The sequence below is a fragment of the Echiichthys vipera genome (assembly GCF_963691815.1).
Source record: "Echiichthys vipera genome assembly, chromosome: 12".
NCBI lineage: Eukaryota > Metazoa > Chordata > Actinopteri > Perciformes > Trachinidae > Echiichthys > Echiichthys vipera.
The window spans coordinates 21,485,556-21,504,166 of NC_139837.1; the positions used below are offsets into that span (position 1 = coordinate 21,485,556).

The window sequence follows — 18,611 nt, forward strand, 5'->3', positions numbered from 1 at the left end:
TTTATTCTTAGTTAGATGATGACTTCAGGGTCTGGTAGCACCACATGTTTGGACAAAAGACACATAAATCACCATAAAACCTAATCTATTTGTCCTGGTTTTCAGAGTAATGTGACTCATTGATTATTAGTCTGAAATTTCTCCTGGCTTTTAAAACCAAGTTTCCCGCACATGTATTTATTTCACTCTAACTTTGTCACTTCAGCTGCCAATCTTTTATCTTTTCTATGATTCACATCGTCCTCCTCCACCTCCCTGACTCAACATTGTCCGCCAAACTAAAAAGCACAGATTATTTTTAAACAGGAAACACATCACCCCTGTTTGTCTACCTCCATCCAAACCACATATTTATCGTTTGTCAGCAAACCATCACATCTGTGTTGTGTTTGAGTTGTACTGTCGTGAGCTTAAATTAGCTTTTACTCACTTTAGCTGTCAGCATCTGGTAAAATGAATAATGTGGTAATGCAAGAAGGCATTATGAGAAACAAGGAGTTTACTCTCTTAAGCTTCATATGACGTGTTCACAGATGGTTTCTATGCATGTAAACACAAACAGTCTATACAGTGAGGCTGTCTTTGTTTGTGTTTCCAGGTTTGGCTCAGCTGTCATCCTCTCTCAGAGCATTTTAATGATCTTCTCTTCAGCACAGAGTCTCCTGTGCAACTCTGTGTTAATCCCCTGCCATGAGGTTCACTGGAAATGCTTCAAACTGCTACTCAAAACCAGTTTAATGTCAGTAATTATACCTAAAAAATCAAAGTGGCAGAGAAAGGTGCCACTTGGGTGCAGTGTGACAGGATGAGGTGACGAAATATAAAACGCATCACCACATTAAACAGAGTGTAAACAACTCATAATGTTGCACACTTATGCTCCTATTTAGTTTGTTAACCTCCGAGGTTATAGCTCTCGTAGGAGGAAAATACATGTTTGTTTGTGCAGATTTTGTTACACATTTCATACCCAGAGGCAACTCAAGGTGTTTCACATCATGAAGTTTTTAAAAAAGACACATATATTTGAAGTGTAACTGCAAAACGAAGGTGTGATGAGAATGTCTTGAGTGTAAAATAGTGACTTAAGGTGATGATGTCTTTGTAGACTCAAATATAAACTATAAGAGAAACTGCTTCCTTTCGACATGCCGATACCAAAGAAGAGAGTCAGGCAACTTCTCACCCACGCAGTCAGGAAATGTACTTTCTTTATATCAGTCATCTCTTCCTCTAAGAAAATGCCTTGATAAAAGTACATCTGCACTTTGTAGCCAAATGTCACGGTCATAAAGAGCCAGTCACGAGAGAAACTGTTGCTCTGGGAATTTAACTGTGCAGACAGCAGGTGTGCAGTGAGGACGGAGAGAAATCAGACAACAGATGGATGATGGTAGGAAAGATGAATGCACACAGAGATACACTCCAAATGTCAAAAACAAACATCGTAATAAGGTATGTAGCTGTTGTTCCTGCTGACTGAAGGATGGAGCATTTTGATTATGCTTCAGTATTCCCTCTTCTTTATTCGTCTAAAATCTAAAAATCACAAAGAGAAAATTAATCGTTTATGTAAACATGTTTGTTTACTGTTAAACAATTCCACTAGGGAATATCAATCAAAATGCTGTTGGATCATTCATTTTAAAAACAGCCTTTATTTGTTTTTGCAAATTCACATTTCTACTTTTAATTGAAATGTCTTCATCTTATATACAAAAATGGCATCTAAGAAGGTTTCACGTTATTTTTGTCATACAATTACTTAGAAGAAGTTTAAAAGACAACATAAAACATATATAAATTTTTTTATTTTTTGTGGAAGACGGGTGTACAGTAACTACAGAAGTGATGTGGATGAACTGGATCAGAATCAGCTTTAATGGAAAGTAAATTAACGACTATGACTCTGACTTTTTGTTGCTTTCGATGTACATGCACAGAAATAGATCTAATCTAAAGCTACAAAACAGGAACGACAAAGCTGAGCAACTGTACTGAACTATAATGTAAACAGGAATGTAGTAAATGTTAATTAGTAAATACAGTATGGAATACAGATGTGGACAGTTAGTAAAACAATAAGTAGATGTATATAAAGTGACTGTGAAAAGTTTTTTTACGTACATTTTCACACAAGGAATTTGCCTCAGTGTTTATTGCGCACAATAACTAAAAAGAAATAAACATTAAGAAAAGTACTGCACTCAAAAACATAAATAGATAAAAAAAATACCAGAAAAATATGAAAAATAAACTATAACATATATAAAATTATATATAATTTAACAGCAACATGTTGCTAAAAAAGAGCAGTTTAAAATGCATTATTATTATTATTATTTTGATTATTGTTATTAGTAGTACTATTAGTATTTGTATTATTATGATAATGATGACTATTATTTTTATTCTATGTATTATTATTCATTTTTGTTATTATGATGATGATTCTTATTATTATTTGTATTATTATTTTTAATACAATCATAAAGTTGTATCATTATTAGGATGATGATGATGATGCATATTTTTTATCATTATTATTATTAATATTTTATTCTTATTATGATGATGATGCTTATTATTTTTTATTATAAATAAAAAATAATCATATAATATTAATTTATAACAAATATAATAATAATTTTATAATTTTGTTATTATTATGATGATTGTTATTATTTCTATTATTTTACAATTGTTATTATTAGCAGTAGTAGTAGTAGTACTGGTGGTGGTATTGGTAGTGGTAATAGCAATAGTATCCTTAAACATGACTTTTATTTTGAAACTGAGAATACCTGACTCTGATTGGTGCATTTCGCCATGACGTGTACACGGGAAATGGCCACGCAAGCGAGAGTAATCATAACATTGCATTTGCATTCTCTTTACTCGCCCTGTTATCGTCTAATTTTTGATGTTTAATGTAATTGAGTCCATGGCGGCTGGTTGTAACTACCTGTGACATGCGGAAGTTCAATAAAAAGTTGGATATTTTAAGCTGTGGGGGGTTTGTGCTGGTCGCTGTGGAAGCTAGCAGGCAGCAGCAGCAGCAGCTAGTTAGCAAATGGCTGTTCGGCTGTGATGTGTGTCACCGTGCAAAGTAAGTCCACTTCTGTCACTTTAGTACTCACTAGCTTATGGCAAGAGGTTTGAACATTTAACACAGTCACGCTGCTATCTGTGATAACATTAAAGATATCATAATACCATCAACCATGGTCAAAATTAAGTTATTACAGGTCTGAATGATAATTAAAGATATCCACAACGTCATTCTTACTCGTACAAATGACGTCACCTTTGCCATTCATGTGTACTGGGTTTTGATTTCAAGATATTCAAATTTTAGATTATATAGAAAATTATATAGAACACTGTAGGTATCTTTAATAACATTCTTCATGTCTGTAATGTAATTCAATACAATACAGTTGTTACTAGTCATAATTTTAATTTCAGATTTTTGTCACACCCCAATTTATAGTCTATCATAAGCAGCATCAGTGTTTATGGTACTCTTTTATTGTTACTTTTCTTATTTTATTGTTCGTTTTTTTATTTTTCTTATTGATTTATTGTCTTGTGATGTGTTTACCTTGTTTATTAACATCAACCTGCCAATGGGACTAACGATGGAAATGAGCTACAGGCTATAATCTTGCATATTAACATGAAAATGTTTATGAATATGCACTTTGAATTCCAGATATCCATAATTTAATTTTGATTATCCAAAATACATGGAAATCTCATCATGGATATGTACAACTGCAATTTTCCTAGTAAGAATTATTACATTACAGATATCCAGAAAGTTAATTCTAGATTATCTAAAATATAATTATGGATATCTAGAATTAAAAGCCCAATACACATGAATGGCAACAGTGACACCATTTGTACAATGAAGAATGATGTTGAGGATTTCATTGCTTAATAATGGCCTGGTTGCTCATGGAGGAAGCCATCGTGATGCCTGACATGAAGTTTTGTTTGTTTTTTCTCAGATGACAAGAATCATGTGACCCAAACGAGCTCTGTCCTCACACAAAGCCTCCAAATAAAAGTTGGTTTCAAAGAAGATGCCTCGGCTGGAAGAGTTGGCCAACGTTGCCCTCAGGGTGCCGAGCATCCTGGTGCTGGACCTGCTGTATAAATGTGACATCGAAGGTTTGACGGAGCACCTCAAGGCCAAAAATGAAGACATGCTGTTCAAATACAAATACGTCATCTGGAACATGTACTACATTGGTGAGTAATGGACATGATGAGGACAACATGCAGCTGTGCCCTTGTTTTTCAGTCAGGTTTGAGTTGTTTCATGTTGATTTGACGGTGATTCCCACGTAACCATCTCCGTTAAAAGTCTGCAATGAGATTTTACGTCTGTCGCACACCTTTTTCCATCCAATTGACCAAAAAGAAGAAGAAGAAAAGCAGCCCACCTCTGTGATGATTGGCTAAAATTGTAAAATGCTTTTTATATAAATGCAGCCCATTTGATGGTAGAAATGCTGTTTAAAGTGTAATTCCGGCGCAAAATCATCCCATGGTCTTTTTCGACACTTACTTACATCAAATAAGCCATCGAGAAAGTTTGTTTCGTGTAACAGCTATTCACAGAGAAATCCAGTAGAGTCACTAACAGCCGGACGTGGCTAACACTGATTAGCTCGGGGCAGTACTGTAAAGTCATTAACCTGCTTTTTTAACCACTAATACTGCTCAAAATAACACCAAACATGATAAATATATTGTTCAGCTACTCATGTATTGCTCAATTAATGTATTTATGTTTGATAAATGATCATTTTGAAACACTGCCCAGCCCTAATATTTACTATTTTCTGTCATTTTATTGACAAAACTGCGCTGCACATTAATCTATAATCCAAATAATCCTTAGTTGAAGCCACAACCTTCATGAAAACAAACTGTTGTACTAAGTGTAGCTGTGTAATTAGCAGCTTTTAGACATTAATGTAATTGATCCACTGTATAAAACAATGCCATACACAGTCCTATATATATATATCCATGTTTATCCTCTATACAGTTCTCTACATTTATCGTATTTGATATAATTTTCTGTGAATTAAATTTTTTTATTTTTTGTACTTTATTTTTATCTCTAGTTTATATATTTAGCTAAGCGTTTATTGTTTACCTTATACTGTATTTTTTATACCTCCTTGTTTAATTTTTATTGTATTAAGCATTTTGTAAGAAATCCAATTTCCTTGCGAGAGCTATCCCAAAGGGATCAATAATGAGAAGTCTAGGTTGCAAAATATAGTAGACCTGATGACAATAGTTGAATGTAAATCCAACTTCTGCACCTTTTTTTTTTATATATCTTTTATACTTTTTATCGACGAGTATCTTCCTTCTTGGCTTCATCAAACACAGAAAACATAAGGTGAGCATTTCCATTTGCCTCCAGGTCATCTGATAAACGTGGTGGTGCTGGTTCTGCCGCTAAGACACATTGTGACGCTCTACCTCCATATCCTCGCTGCTCTTCTCCTGTACATGGGACATCAGATTTCCAAGTGAGAAGTCCCACTACTACTATTACGTCTACTACTACTCCTCTTTCTAGATTTGTTGTCCCAGGATCAGTTTTCCCTTTCGACAAAGCTCCTTCTTTGTATCCAGTTTCCTTCAGGCTGATATTTAATTTTAGAAGCTAGAGTGCTGTATCATGTGTTGTAATGTGAGAACCGGTGGTTTTCTTCTTTAAATGCTTCAGGCTTCTTGCTTAGTTGCTATTTGAGAGAAATTCTATAAAAAATAAGAAATAAACAAATGCATTTAACAAAAACTGAACATAATTCCATATATGTGTAAATTTGATCTTTTACTGCCACCGCAGGTATGATTTTCCTTTCAAATGTATGTTCAGCTACTCATGTATTGCTCAATTAATTTATTTATGTATTTATTCATATACATAGTACTGATAATACAGTCAAGGACAAATGTTAACTCTAAAAAATAAAGCTAACTTTTGCTAATTGCAGCGTAAACTAACACCCACCCCAGATGTGTGCTGCTGCGTGTTCTCTTAATGCCAGATAAAAACAAGCAGCATATAGCACATTATAAGACATTAAGGAGTAAGTATAAAACTGATTTTTCCTGTTTATTTTCCAGGGATTTTGTTCGAGATGAGCTGCAGTACGGTTATGAAGGAGCAGTGTACCTTGACTCTTTGGCCTTCAACCGATTTTTCTCTGCAATGACGAGTGAGTCCCGAAACCAAACTTTTATGTAAATAAATACCTTAGAGTAGACTGTAAAACAGAGATGGACGTAGCTACTGTGATGCATAGACTGTATAAAAAATGGATGTAGCATCTCCATCAAAGTCCGTTCTCTCAACTTAATCCAATCGTACTCTCCTACGGGAGTCGCCATCTTGTCAGACTTTGACCACGCCTCATTTCCTCTTACCAAAAAAGGGAATGTATGTGACGTTGGGGGGAGGGAATACAATCTTGTATAGAAGAGTGGAGAACAGTGGAGTTGCTCCCTGCTGGACATTAGAGAGAATGCAGCTTTAAGGTGCTTCACCATTGGCTGCACTTTTTAGACCCAGAAGCTACGTCGATCTTTATTTTACAGTCTTTGGTAAATACGTAGCATCAAGGCTCATTTAGATTTCTATATTTATAGACTATTTTGCTTGAGATCTTTCTATAAAACAACTTTTGGCAATGCATTTCATACGGTTAAGTTACAGCAGAAGCTTTACGATAGTCGTGACGTATTTTCTGTTCAGGTCAGATCATTCTCAGCACGCTGTGTGCCTTCCTGATGAAGACCAGAAAGGTGTGGTTGTTCTCTGCTCACATGCTCCCGCTGCTGGCCAGACTGTGCGCTGCTCAGCACGCCACGCTGCTCACCCTCAACACTTTCTCTATGGGACTGACCGGAGCGGGAATCGCTGTGTTCCTCCTCTCACATCTCTTTTTGCCATATCGCCTCGCAAGGGCTGCCTATTCAGAGCTGCTGCAGCTTGAGGTACTCTTACAAATTATTTATATTCGATAATTTTCACAATGGCATTCATGTCCTTAAAATACTTTTCATTTTTATTCATTAAAAGCACTTCTGTCGACAAAATTATTGAGATATTTTGACTGTTTCAGTGCAGCATTTCTCAGGATTGTTCATTCATTTTCTGTGTTTTATTTAAAAACTCTATTTATTTAGAAATTTAATTTATTTTACTAACCTAGTTGTGTATATAAAATAAATATAAATAAATCAAAACCCAGTTTACATGCAGGTATTGTAGATTTTGTTTTTTCAAGTTAAATTTTATGCAGATTTGTTTTTTGTGAGGTTTTTTTCTCACTTGAACTTTTATTAATTTTGTCAACAAGCAGAAACATTTAACAGCATATTTCACTTACATACCAACTTGGATACCTGTGCAAGGTTAAAAAAAAGATTACAAACAAGCAGAAAGACAAAAAATATAACAAAAAAGTAAAAAAGAGGGTTTCGATTATTTTTAGCTTTATTGTGTTACTGAGAATTAATTCATTTTAACATCTTGCCAAAGAACTGCAGTTGAAAATTAGCCTGCTGGCTAACACTGGCACATTTACAGAAATGTTGATCAATATGCACTGTCCTTTAAATAAATAAATACTTTTTTTTTCACGTTGGACAACATTTGTGTGTATATGTGCATAAGATTTTTATTTAAAATTAGGCAGCTCTTTGTTTTGGTGGTCTGTAATGGTTTTTGTTCCCTGTTTGTCCTGTTTTTCACGCTCCTCGTCTCGTCACTGGTTTCCTGTTCCTCAGGTGATCGAGCTCTACAGACTTCTGGCCGTGGGAATCTCTCTGTGGAACCAGTTTGCCGTCCCAGTGCTCTTCAGTGTCTTCTGGTTTGTTCTCTTCATCGTCCAGCTGGGCTCAGACGCCATGTCTGGCAACGCCTCAGCAGGCCATCAGGGAATCATGTTCTTCCTGCTCACAAGGTGTGATGGGATTATGTGGATTTGATTTGTACCTGACATTACACACGTCATATTTTGTTCATAATGTGGTGTTTTCTTTGCTGATTGAACCCTACAGTGTCTCTGAATGTTGTGCCACACCGTACTCTCTTCTGGGTCTGACCTTCGTGGTGTCCTATCTCGCTCTTGTACTGCTCGACCTATGCAAGTTCTTCCTTGGAGGTTACGCAGCTGTTCAGAACGAGAACGTCATGCACAGGTGAGGCGTTGTTTAATTACTCCTTTTGGTCCACATTCATTTAAACCTGCGGTAACAGAATTCTTTGGCCCCAGTATTAACATATTTAATTTGATTTTGAAGGGAAAACGCAAATTAAAGTTGTACTTCATAAGAATGTAGGTATCTTGTTTCTAGCGGCCTCTTTGGCAGTAAGATGTAACTGCAGACGAGCCTGTTCTTTCAGTGCCTCCATCTTGTCATGTTCACGGTCACTTTGTGTGTTGAGTCTTTATTTGCTCTTTTGTAAACAATAAAAAACATACAGGAAAATGCAGCACAAACACATACGGTAGATACAAGAACACATAAGCATAACAAATAAAACAACAAAAGTGTTAAAACATGACACATACACATAGAAGCAGTTGGTAAAGCAGCACAGAGACATAAAATAAAAATGTGTAACATATAGCACATTAAAATACATTTAAACACAGACAAGGAGCATAAATGCACAAACTACAAGTAAAGACAAAGTAAAGGACATTAATCCAGATTATGGCAGCATGTCTGACTTTTGAACAGCCATTGTTTTATAGATTTGGAAAAGGATCTCAAGTATGTGCTGCCTGCTATAAAAAGACTGACTGCCCAATAAAATTGTTTTTTTTTTACAATTTTACAATCCCCTCTTGCAGATGCTAAAATGAATTCATTGAGTCGACGACGACGACGAAGTAAAATGTCATCCCCTTTTAAGTTTAACAGTAGTTTATTTACAGACGCAGCAGTTACATAGCAACATTAGCAACAGTATTCATTCTCTTGTAGCTCTCTACCAACTCCTGAGGCAAATTTCTGGCTCTTTAGCTGCTAGATTCTCCGTGACGTTCATCAGCTAGTCTCGAACTGTCTGCTTTCTTGAAAACAAAACTTTTAGAGCATTGAGAGTGAACCAAATCTATAAAGTTATGGATCAGACGGATAAACAATTAGGTCTGAACGATACGGCTGAAACCATCGATTACGACATATGTCATTTCATATCTCAGTAATGATATACGTAAGGGTTATTGCTCGCCTTCGCAAAGTCCATTAATACCTGATAAGTGGACACTTCTACTACTGATAAGCAGTTTACTTGGGAGTCCCATCTAGGTGTGCATATATCAGGGGTTCATGCACACCTGTGGAATGTACTCCAGCCAATAGACTATTCACAAAGACTTGTTTAAATCACGATATTGGATGTTTTCTAGTCACACCGTAGACATTTGTGTGTTCTTTTAATGTCTTGTGTCTGCTTAAAACAAACAGCAGATTTAAGTATATTTACGTCTCTTTCATGTTGTTTTTTTAAAGTTTGTGTAGAATATTTATGTGATTAAAGCCTTTTTCTGATGCGGTCAGTCACCACAGGGGGGCGCTCAAGTCACAGCAGACATGTCTTGTGAAAGAATTACTGGTAACTGTACTTACATTAAGGTGGCACCTACCAATGATGTGTTATTTCTGATAATTTTATTGATTCATCGATTATTGATTTGTTTATAAAATGTCATAAAATTTTGAACAATGACCCTCACAGCACAAAACTCATGGATACTTAATATCAGATATTTAATGTCACATAAGATAAAGAAAAGCAGCTCACAGTTGAGAAACTTGAATTAGTTAATGTTGGTAACATTGTTAACATTTGTGCTTAAAAACGACACCAGTGATTAATTCATTGTGAAATTGTCCAGACATTTTAATCACAAGAGATTTAAAATTAGTCTAAGAGATTTATGAAACATAATAACAAATGTAGTCATTTAGTTAAATAAAGACAAATGTGATGAAACATTTATGTTGAAGAAAGCAAAACAATGTTGGCAAGTTCTTCTCCTTCAACATCTGCCTAAACTTTATTTTTACACCAGTTGCTGTTCAACAAAACAGATTGATATTTTAACTTATGTTATTTTACTTTACCTACAATTAAGTATTAAACAAACAAAAGAAAATGATTACTAATATAGACTTTTGTCTTAACAGATGTAAAGTTTGCAGGCTTTTTTGTTGCTGTTTGTCTTTGTCGACTCATATGAAGAGAGTTCTGTTTGTTGTTTGTTTATCGTCACTGTTGACATGAAGATTAAAGTCAAAGCCCCTGTGTTCGCTCTGCTCCGTTGTGATCCTACTGTCCCCTCCTTGTCCCCAGAGGTGTCACTGAGGGCGTCACTCTGCTCCTGCTCGCTCTTCAGACGGGTCTGTTGGACATGCAGGTGCTGCAGCGCACCTTCCTCCTCAGCATCATCCTCTTCATTGTGGTCACTTCTACGCTGCAGTCGATGATCGAAATAACAGATCCAGTGATTCTGGCCCTCGGTGCGTCCCGCAACAGGTAACAGCAACAACAACAAAAAAAACATTTATTTTAGCGAGATGCAGGCGATGCTTGCAGAGTTAGATATTGTTTTCTATGCTGACAGTACAAAACGCTTGAAAACGTTCTCTGAGGATTGTTGCATTGTTCTTTTCCTCTCTTCTGTGCTTCTAGGAGTATGTGGAAACACTTCCGTGGCCTCAGCATGTGTCTGCTTCTGCTCATTTTCCCCGTGTTTATGGCTTATAAAATCTCCCAGTTCTTCCACATGGACTTCTGGCTGCTTATACTGGTGTCTAGCTGCATGCTGACTTCCCTTCAGGTATGGCTTTAAATGTCTTTCCTCAAACGATGAATATAAGGAAGCTAATTCTCTTTGTGCCACATGAATTGAAATAATCAAACTTAATTTGCTGAAATAGGTTACATTAAAGTGTAATTCTGTCTTAAAATCATCCCATGGTCATTTTCAGCACTAACACACATCAAATAAGCAATCAAGACAGTTTTTTCGTGTAACAACTATTAACAGAGAAATCCGGTAGCTAACAGCCGGACGTGGCTAACACTGATTAGCTCGGGGCAGTATGGTGAAGGCATTAAAACAGCTTCTTTAACCACTAATACTGCTCAAAATAACACCAAACCTATGCAGTAGCATGAGAAGAGTCCACACACATAAACAAAGCACCAATGGGCTCCTTCCTTTTGGATTGACTTTGATAATCGACTTTAATGGACTTTACTATGAGAGGAGCTGGTACAGGGGCCAGTAGGTAAGTCTTTAAAACACTCTTTTAATAAACTCTGGGTTCACTAACTATGTTGTTGGTGCTTTGTTTTCTGTATAGGGACTCTTCTCATGCTGCTGCAGAGGTTTGCTGTTATTTTGAGCAGTATTAGTGGTTAAAAAAGATTTTGCTACGAAATTACACTTTAAGTTCCATTACGACTAGTAAAACAATTGATAAATTTACTTTGGCTTTTAAATAATTTACTTAATTCACATGTTTTTTGAATTGCTGACATTTTTATTTTGTCATCAATTTGACATTATTAGTTAAGGTATAATCTGAAAAAACAAGTAGACTGATGTTATATATTTTGAATTTTGTACTTGCATTATCTCAAATGTTTTCAACCATGTTCAAACAGGAGAAATCTGTAATTTTATTCAAGGTAACAGTCAGTTGTTTGCCTCTCAATGGCGTCCCCTTTGTGCATGCGTGGGCAGTGTGCTTGTCTGCCAGAACATAGACATATAAAGAGTAGATGCCGCATCGAACGTTGGGCCGCGAGAAATGCGGCCGCCATCTTGGATCGGTCCTTCTCCCAGATCAGTTCTATGAATGACTCGTTGAGCCTATGAGTTGAGCAGCAGAAGGAACAAGATGCCAGAGCACTGTGCAGCGTATTCCTGCTCTAATCTAATATTACAATATTACAATTCATAATCAGTACGGTACAGTACAATTTTAAACAATTATACATAAATCCATGCATTTTTGAATGTTATAGTGAGTCCCTCAGGCTGTGGCAGGTAGATAAATATTTAGCTGCCAGAGGAGCTGCTGTCCCTTATTATATTATTATTATCTTGTCACAGTAGAGGCGTGGAGATTAGCCTCTGTGGGAATGTTAGTTAATTTACCCCCCGGCCAGATGTGTGTGTGCAAGCCTGTGTAGATATGAAAGGAGAAGCAGGGAGGAGAGGGGTTGTCGTACATCTGGTCTAGTGTAAATGGATTGCACATTTCAAGCAGTAGGTCAGCAGAGGATGTGCTGGGGTTTCATGAGAGGAAGACACTTCAGAGACAGTTCATCTCAGGTCACCTCAGATATTCTCAGTTTTGTTTTTTTAAATATTAAACATGACATTTAGATGAATTATGAGATAATTTTTCATGTCATGTCACTTTTTTTTTAAAGTTTAGACTATCAAAGGAGAAGTGACAGAATCTGATCAACATCCTTTGCTGTTAAACTGTTTCATCAAACAGGAGCAACATGATGTGGGGTTTATTATAAAGAATGAATTAGAGATTTACAAGGCAAGCGTGAACATGTATTTCCACTCTCTGCCCGATATTCTCACAGCTGAACAAAATGTTCCACACATTTTTACTTGGTTTTCCACATCTCCACTTGAAAGCAGGACGAACCAGAACTGATGGGTCCAGGCTTTTTTAGTTCAGTTGTACCACAGAAGTTGAAACAGTCTGAAAAGAAAAAATCATACATTTATTTAACTAAGGAAAAATCTTAAATGGTTTGTATAATTTAAAATGGATATTACTGAACTATGCCCCGTGTTTTTGTTTGCACATTAAATACAATTACTACATCATTAAAATATGTAATAAAGAAGACATCCACATAATTAGACCTTGCCTAAAAACAAAGGACACAGTCATTTTAGATACTATACAAAGTACTCCTCCAACATCACTGTCTTTTAGAATGAGAGCTACACTCTACACTTGGTAACTGTGCAAGAACAAAACAGTGTGAAAATGATCGATTTAACAAAATGTTATATATATTTGTATACCACACACACTCGCTCAAATGTGGACCCTCCCTCTCCTCTCCACTACCACGACTATTCGACTGGCAGAGCATGGATCATTTCTGAATATTTATTAACATATAGGGTTCGGCTCTTGTTTTTGTTTTTTAGTTCCTTAAATGGAAGTGTGTCTGTTTGACTTGTATTTAGATGTGTCCAAAATGTCATCTCTCTCTCTCTCTCTGACCTAATTGTATTGATACTCTTGATTTATATGTATTTTAATTTTCTCTGTGGGTGTGTGTGTGTGTGTGTGCATGCGTGTGTTTGTGTGTGTGTGTGTGTGTGTGTGTGTGTGTGTGTGTGTGTGTGTGTGTGTGTGTGTGTGTGTGTGTGTGTGTGTGTGTGTGTGTGTGTGTGTGTGTGAGAGAGAGAGAAAGAGAGAGAGAGAAAGAGAGAGAGATTTATGTATTCATGTATGAAATATAGCCTATTAATACTCTATAAATGATTTATATTGTTGTGTTTATATTTATAGTGTTTGCAAAACACCTATCATACATCACATATATCAGAATATTCTATTACTGCTAATCCCACTGTGAATATTAAAATACGCTGAACCGTGTCCTGTCCTTACACTGAGTGGAGCGGGCGACCGGGCCAAGATGGCGGCCCCACCGCTCGTCAGCGCCAATAGGCCCAACGTTCGATGAGGCGTCTACTCTTTATGTCTATGTGCCAGAAGATAGATACACTTTTTAGGTCTCCGCCATTTTATGACAAAATAACATATTTTAACCGGATGATGGATTTTAGTTTCCGGCCGTGACTGGCAGCTCGTCCCGCAGACCTTCATTTCTAACTAAGGCTCCCATTTGTTCGACATATTCCATCTCCTGTTCTTAACAACTTTCCTGCAGTCTGTTTAAGATCAGTGAAAGATCCAGTGATGTTTCATTTATAACCTTCACACACTGAACCCTTCATTTTGACCTCAGTGAATAACCAGGGTGCTGATGCGTCTGGGGTTTGAAAACTCCTGACTCTGGTGCCCCACAGTGGTCTTATCAAATAAGACACGGGGCTGATGCAATGACCGCCTACAGACAAAAACCTGTGCTATTATAATTATATTAAAGATGTTATAATCACGTAAACATTCGACATGTAACATCTTTAAAGAGAAAGTTGCACAGTTGAACATTGCAGGTCACACATTATTTGTAATGTTCTCGATGTGTGTGTGCTCCAGGTTACAGGCACTATGCTGATCTACTCTCTCTTCATGGTGGAGCTGTTCCGTAGCGACCCCATCGAGAGCCTGGACGAAGTCATTTACTGGGTGAACGCCGTCAGCAGGGTCCTGGAGTTCGTGGTGGCTCTGTGCGTGGTGGCGTACGGCACCTGGGAGTCGCTGTTTGGCGAGTGGAGCTGGATGGGCGCCTCTGTCATCATCATCCACTCTTACTTCAACGTTTGGCTCAGAGCTCAGTCCGGATGGAGGAGTTTCCTGCTCAGACAGGAAGCCGCAAAGAAGATCAACTCCCTACCCAGAGCGACGGCTGAACAGCTGCAGCAACACAACGATGTCTGTTCCATCTGCTTCCAGGTTAGACTGCAAACTACACAGAGTCCCTTCAGTCAGCGCACAAAACCACAAGCAACAGCACACGTGTACAGGGGTTTTGGGGTTTGTAGTGTTAAGTGCCCCCCCGTACAAGTCAAACATAAGATCATATACATTTTACACAGATAACCACAACATTCTTGAATTCTGACCTCTCTTTAATATTCACTAGCACAGACAAGTGTACTTTAAAAACAGGTGTCGATGGAAATACATTTTTAAAAGGTTTTTTCGCTGTCTAGGTCGTTCACTCTGTCTGAACTGATGACTGTTCCCGACTAAATTATCAAAGGGTCATTTTTTCCATCAATCCAGTCGACTCCTACGGCACATTATGAAGCATTCAGTCTAATTTAAGACTTTTTCCCCTAAGTGTGTTTTTACTGGAGTGTACATTGATGCAAGTAATTCTTTCTTTTATTTCCAATGAAAAGCACAAAAGAAACATTCTGTTTCTCCATCAACTGTGATCTGACAAAACTAAGCAGCTTGCTCTTGTTTATTTTGAAAAGCCTATCCTAACAGCTGCCTGCCGCTGTTTTGCCAAGTTAAACAGAGATGGACAACTAAACGGAAACTGACATAGCTGTTGTTGACATGTTTAGATGCTTAGCTGACATAAGAATAAGTTATCAAGAGGACAGTCGAGGTTGTTGTTGTTGTTTGAGGGGTTTGTTTAAATAGACCAAGTCTATTATCCGTACTCAAAGCATGTTGTTCCTGTTTTTCCACTTAAGCCCCACCTCTCCTCGCGCTGCCCAGGCACGATTATTTGGCCTTCAGCCATGTTTTTTGTTTAAACCGGTTAATGACGTTTTTACCTCCGTACCCATGACTATGATGACAAGTTTATTGTAAAGGAAGCAGCTACAGAACATCTTGATAATAACAGAGAGAACAGTTGTAGAGAGAGATGTTAGCCCTGTCGTTGAGCTTTTCAAGATGAGAGGATATTTTTAAATTTATGAAATGGCGATCACATACAGGTGCTATTTGGGTGTTGTACTGCGCTTATTCCATCTTGTCATTACATAGGTGGAATATGGTCCAAAAAACAAGAAAGTTAAATATATTATTTTACACAGTAAATTACATTGTTTTGATGTAATTTACGGTCACACTATGTTCTCTGAGTTTAGGCTGAGTTATAGCTGATTCTGATTCTGATTTCACCAAGGGCGGGGCTTTGAACACGCACACACACACACACACACACACACACACACACACACACACACACACACACACACACACACACACACACACACACACACACACACACACACACACACACACACACACAAACACACACACACATATTCACACACGGTGCGGACAGTATTCATAACTTGGAAGTAAGCTGACTTGTTGCTTTCGTTACCAGTGTCAGCTGCTCAGTTTCAACAGAGCATCTTGTGACATTTCTCATTAAACATTTTTAACTTTAAGCCTTAATTTAATTTAAATGGGTGCGTTATTCAAAAGTTTCAAAAAACACAGTTATCATGAACAGGGAAATTAGCTATAGAGACCAAACCTGGCTGTAAACATGTTTATTTCTTCTGCGAAATTGGGAATTTTAACACACACTTTTGGGGCCGGCCTCTGGTGGCCATTCGAGGAACTGCAGTTTTTGGCTTTATTTTTCATCCCCAGAGGTTTATGCTTGGTCTGGAGATGCATTGATTTAAACCAAGTAAGAGTAGAGGAGCTATGACTAAGCAGTGGAAAAGTCTGATAGCCACTAGGCTAATTCATGCAGTGTCAAATGACACAAGCAATAATAATAATAATTATAATAATAATAATAATAAGGGTGACTAGCAACAATTAATTATGTCTCTCCCCCTCACAGGAAATGAGCTCTGCTGTGATCACATACTGCGGACATTTCTTCCATGGCAACTGCCTCCGCAAGTGGCTGTATGTGCAGGAGACCTGCCCCATGTGCCACCAAACAGTCCGACCGACCACGACAGGTCCGAGCCCGGCTTCAGGCGACATCCCTGCAGCTCCGGCTCAGAGAGACTCCGGGCCAGATCTGGCTGAAGAGGGCAATCAGAACCAGGACAACGGAACGTCTCAAGAGATGCAGAGCGATGCTGTAACTCCTGATCCCACTGAGCAGCAGGAGGAGACCAAAAGCTTTGAGGATGGAGATTGTGGAAGAAAGGACAAACCAGCTGAACCTCACAGGGAAGCTGTCCAAGGTCTTCGTTTCAGCTCCAGTGGAGACTTTGTTGGATTTGTCAGCCCAGTGTCAAGCTGCTCTTCGGGGGGCAATTCTAGTTCCAATGTGCTGCTGGGTAAAACCTCTCCTTACATGCACAACGAAGGCGAGCAGAGTGGCAAGGACTCTGCGCTCCCAACAACTCTTAATGAGTACACAGTGGAGGGCCAGTCTGACTCTAACGGAGCAGAACATGAATACAGCAGTACTTTCTGTCATAGAGTGCCTAAACATGGCGATGGTAAAAAACATGGCAGCTGTGATGAGACACTTAAATCATGGAATAGCCTTGATACACCTGAATCAAACAACACTCTTGAGGCGTCGGGTGTGAGCCTTGTTGACAGCCAAACGTCTGTCATATCACGTAATGCAAACTCTGAACTCTTAAATTGCATAGACGACCCCCAAAGTCATAATGGTAACGGCACATGTTCAGGCCTGGACCTGGACGGGCTCAGAGAGGCTGAAACTGACCCACAGACCCCCCGGCCGTCCTCCTCAGAAGCCCCCCTTCTCTTGGACGAGCACAGACAACAGTGACTGACTGCCCTGCATCAGTGCCTTGAAGGGATATTAGGGAATGAAACACATTTGCCTTCTCTCTGTGAAACAATCGAAACATGTCTTTTACCAGACAGTGCAATGAATGTGCTTCAGTTTAGCGAATAACATGCGTCTGGACTGAATATAGGGACTAAATTGTGTTGAATTAAAAACATAGACTGTATATAAAGATGGACGGCTGGACTCCATGTTAGCAGATGGGACACGGGCAAAACTTAAGTTACACCTCAAACATAGTTTTCCCAAAGATGGTTTCAGTCATTTTATAGAGATCTAATCACGCAAATGTTATTTTTTTTCTTATACGTTTGTTTTTAATCAGTACATGCTGTAAAAAACGGGTGAAACATCCATATCTGGGATATACTGGCTTCACTTTTAAACAGTTGGAGGAAGGGGAGCCACATTGTTTATCTTTATATACAGTTTTATGGGTTGAAATGATGCCTTTAGTGTACAACTGTAAAGAAATTGTTAACAAATATATATATAATTCATAGAAATTATCCGTAACTATAAAGCCATTGCATCGATATTTACCAAATTCTATCAGTTTACAAGTAAAGATGTTTACTTAGAGAAATAAAATTGCATTTAATTCTCATTTTTCCGGTTGTTTCCTGGTAGTTCTCATATTACATGATTGTGAAAACAACATGGCAGAAGGAAAAGCTTCAGCATTTTTCTTTGGTATTCATGAATCAGTTCCCTGTCTCCCAGTATTCAATAACTGCTGTGAACGTACTTTTTTTCCCTTTTGTTTATTTTTAATGTAATTTCTATATTAATAAAGTCATGACAGGAGCACAGTGAGGCTGACATTCTGTGCCAGATTTATGAAGTCTAAACAGAATTTTACTTCTGTAGCCGTAAGCTAAGAGTCCAGATGCATTTTTTTGTCTTTTATGTTGATTCTGAGATAAAAAAAAGTATTCTGCATCACTTTTTTATGTCACAGACGTCTACAGTAAAGTATAAACATGTATACGGAAAAGAAAATCACTGAAAACAATTCTCTAAAACATTCAAGGCTTTATTAAATAAGTATATCTCTAAATGCTCGCTTCTCAAAATTCGTTTTTCCTCCCGCAGCACCTAC

The 18,611-nt window shown here is 37.7% G+C and overlaps 1 protein-coding gene across 1 annotated transcript; it reads left to right on the forward strand.

The window, feature by feature from the left end:
* Nucleotides 1–2,971: 2,971 nt before the first annotated feature.
* Nucleotides 2,972–18,516, forward strand: LOC310954967 (RING finger protein 145). Its single transcript, XM_083924669.1, has 11 exons — nt 2,972–3,109; nt 4,017–4,260; nt 5,453–5,561; nt 6,166–6,257; nt 6,794–7,035; nt 7,831–8,006; nt 8,104–8,244; nt 10,412–10,594; nt 10,751–10,898; nt 14,341–14,697; nt 16,571–18,516. The coding sequence occupies exons 2-11, from the start codon at nt 4,092–4,094 to the stop codon at nt 17,486–17,488; spliced, it is 2,535 nt and encodes an 844-aa protein (XP_083780795.1). The 5' UTR covers nt 2,972–3,109; nt 4,017–4,091; the 3' UTR covers nt 17,489–18,516.
* Nucleotides 18,517–18,611: the final 95 nt, after the last annotated feature.

Coding starts and splice junctions, on each gene's coding strand:
- LOC310954967 (XM_083924669.1), top strand. CDS start 4,092: ATGCCTCGGCTGGAAGAGTTGGCCAACGTTGCCCTCAGGGTGCCGAGC. Junction 5,562..6,165: donor ATGGGACATCAGATTTCCAA/GTGAGAAGTCCC, acceptor TTTATTTTCCAG/GGATTTTGTTCGAGATGAGC. Junction 6,258..6,793: donor ATTTTTCTCTGCAATGACGA/GTGAGTCCCGAA, acceptor TTTTCTGTTCAG/GTCAGATCATTCTCAGCACG.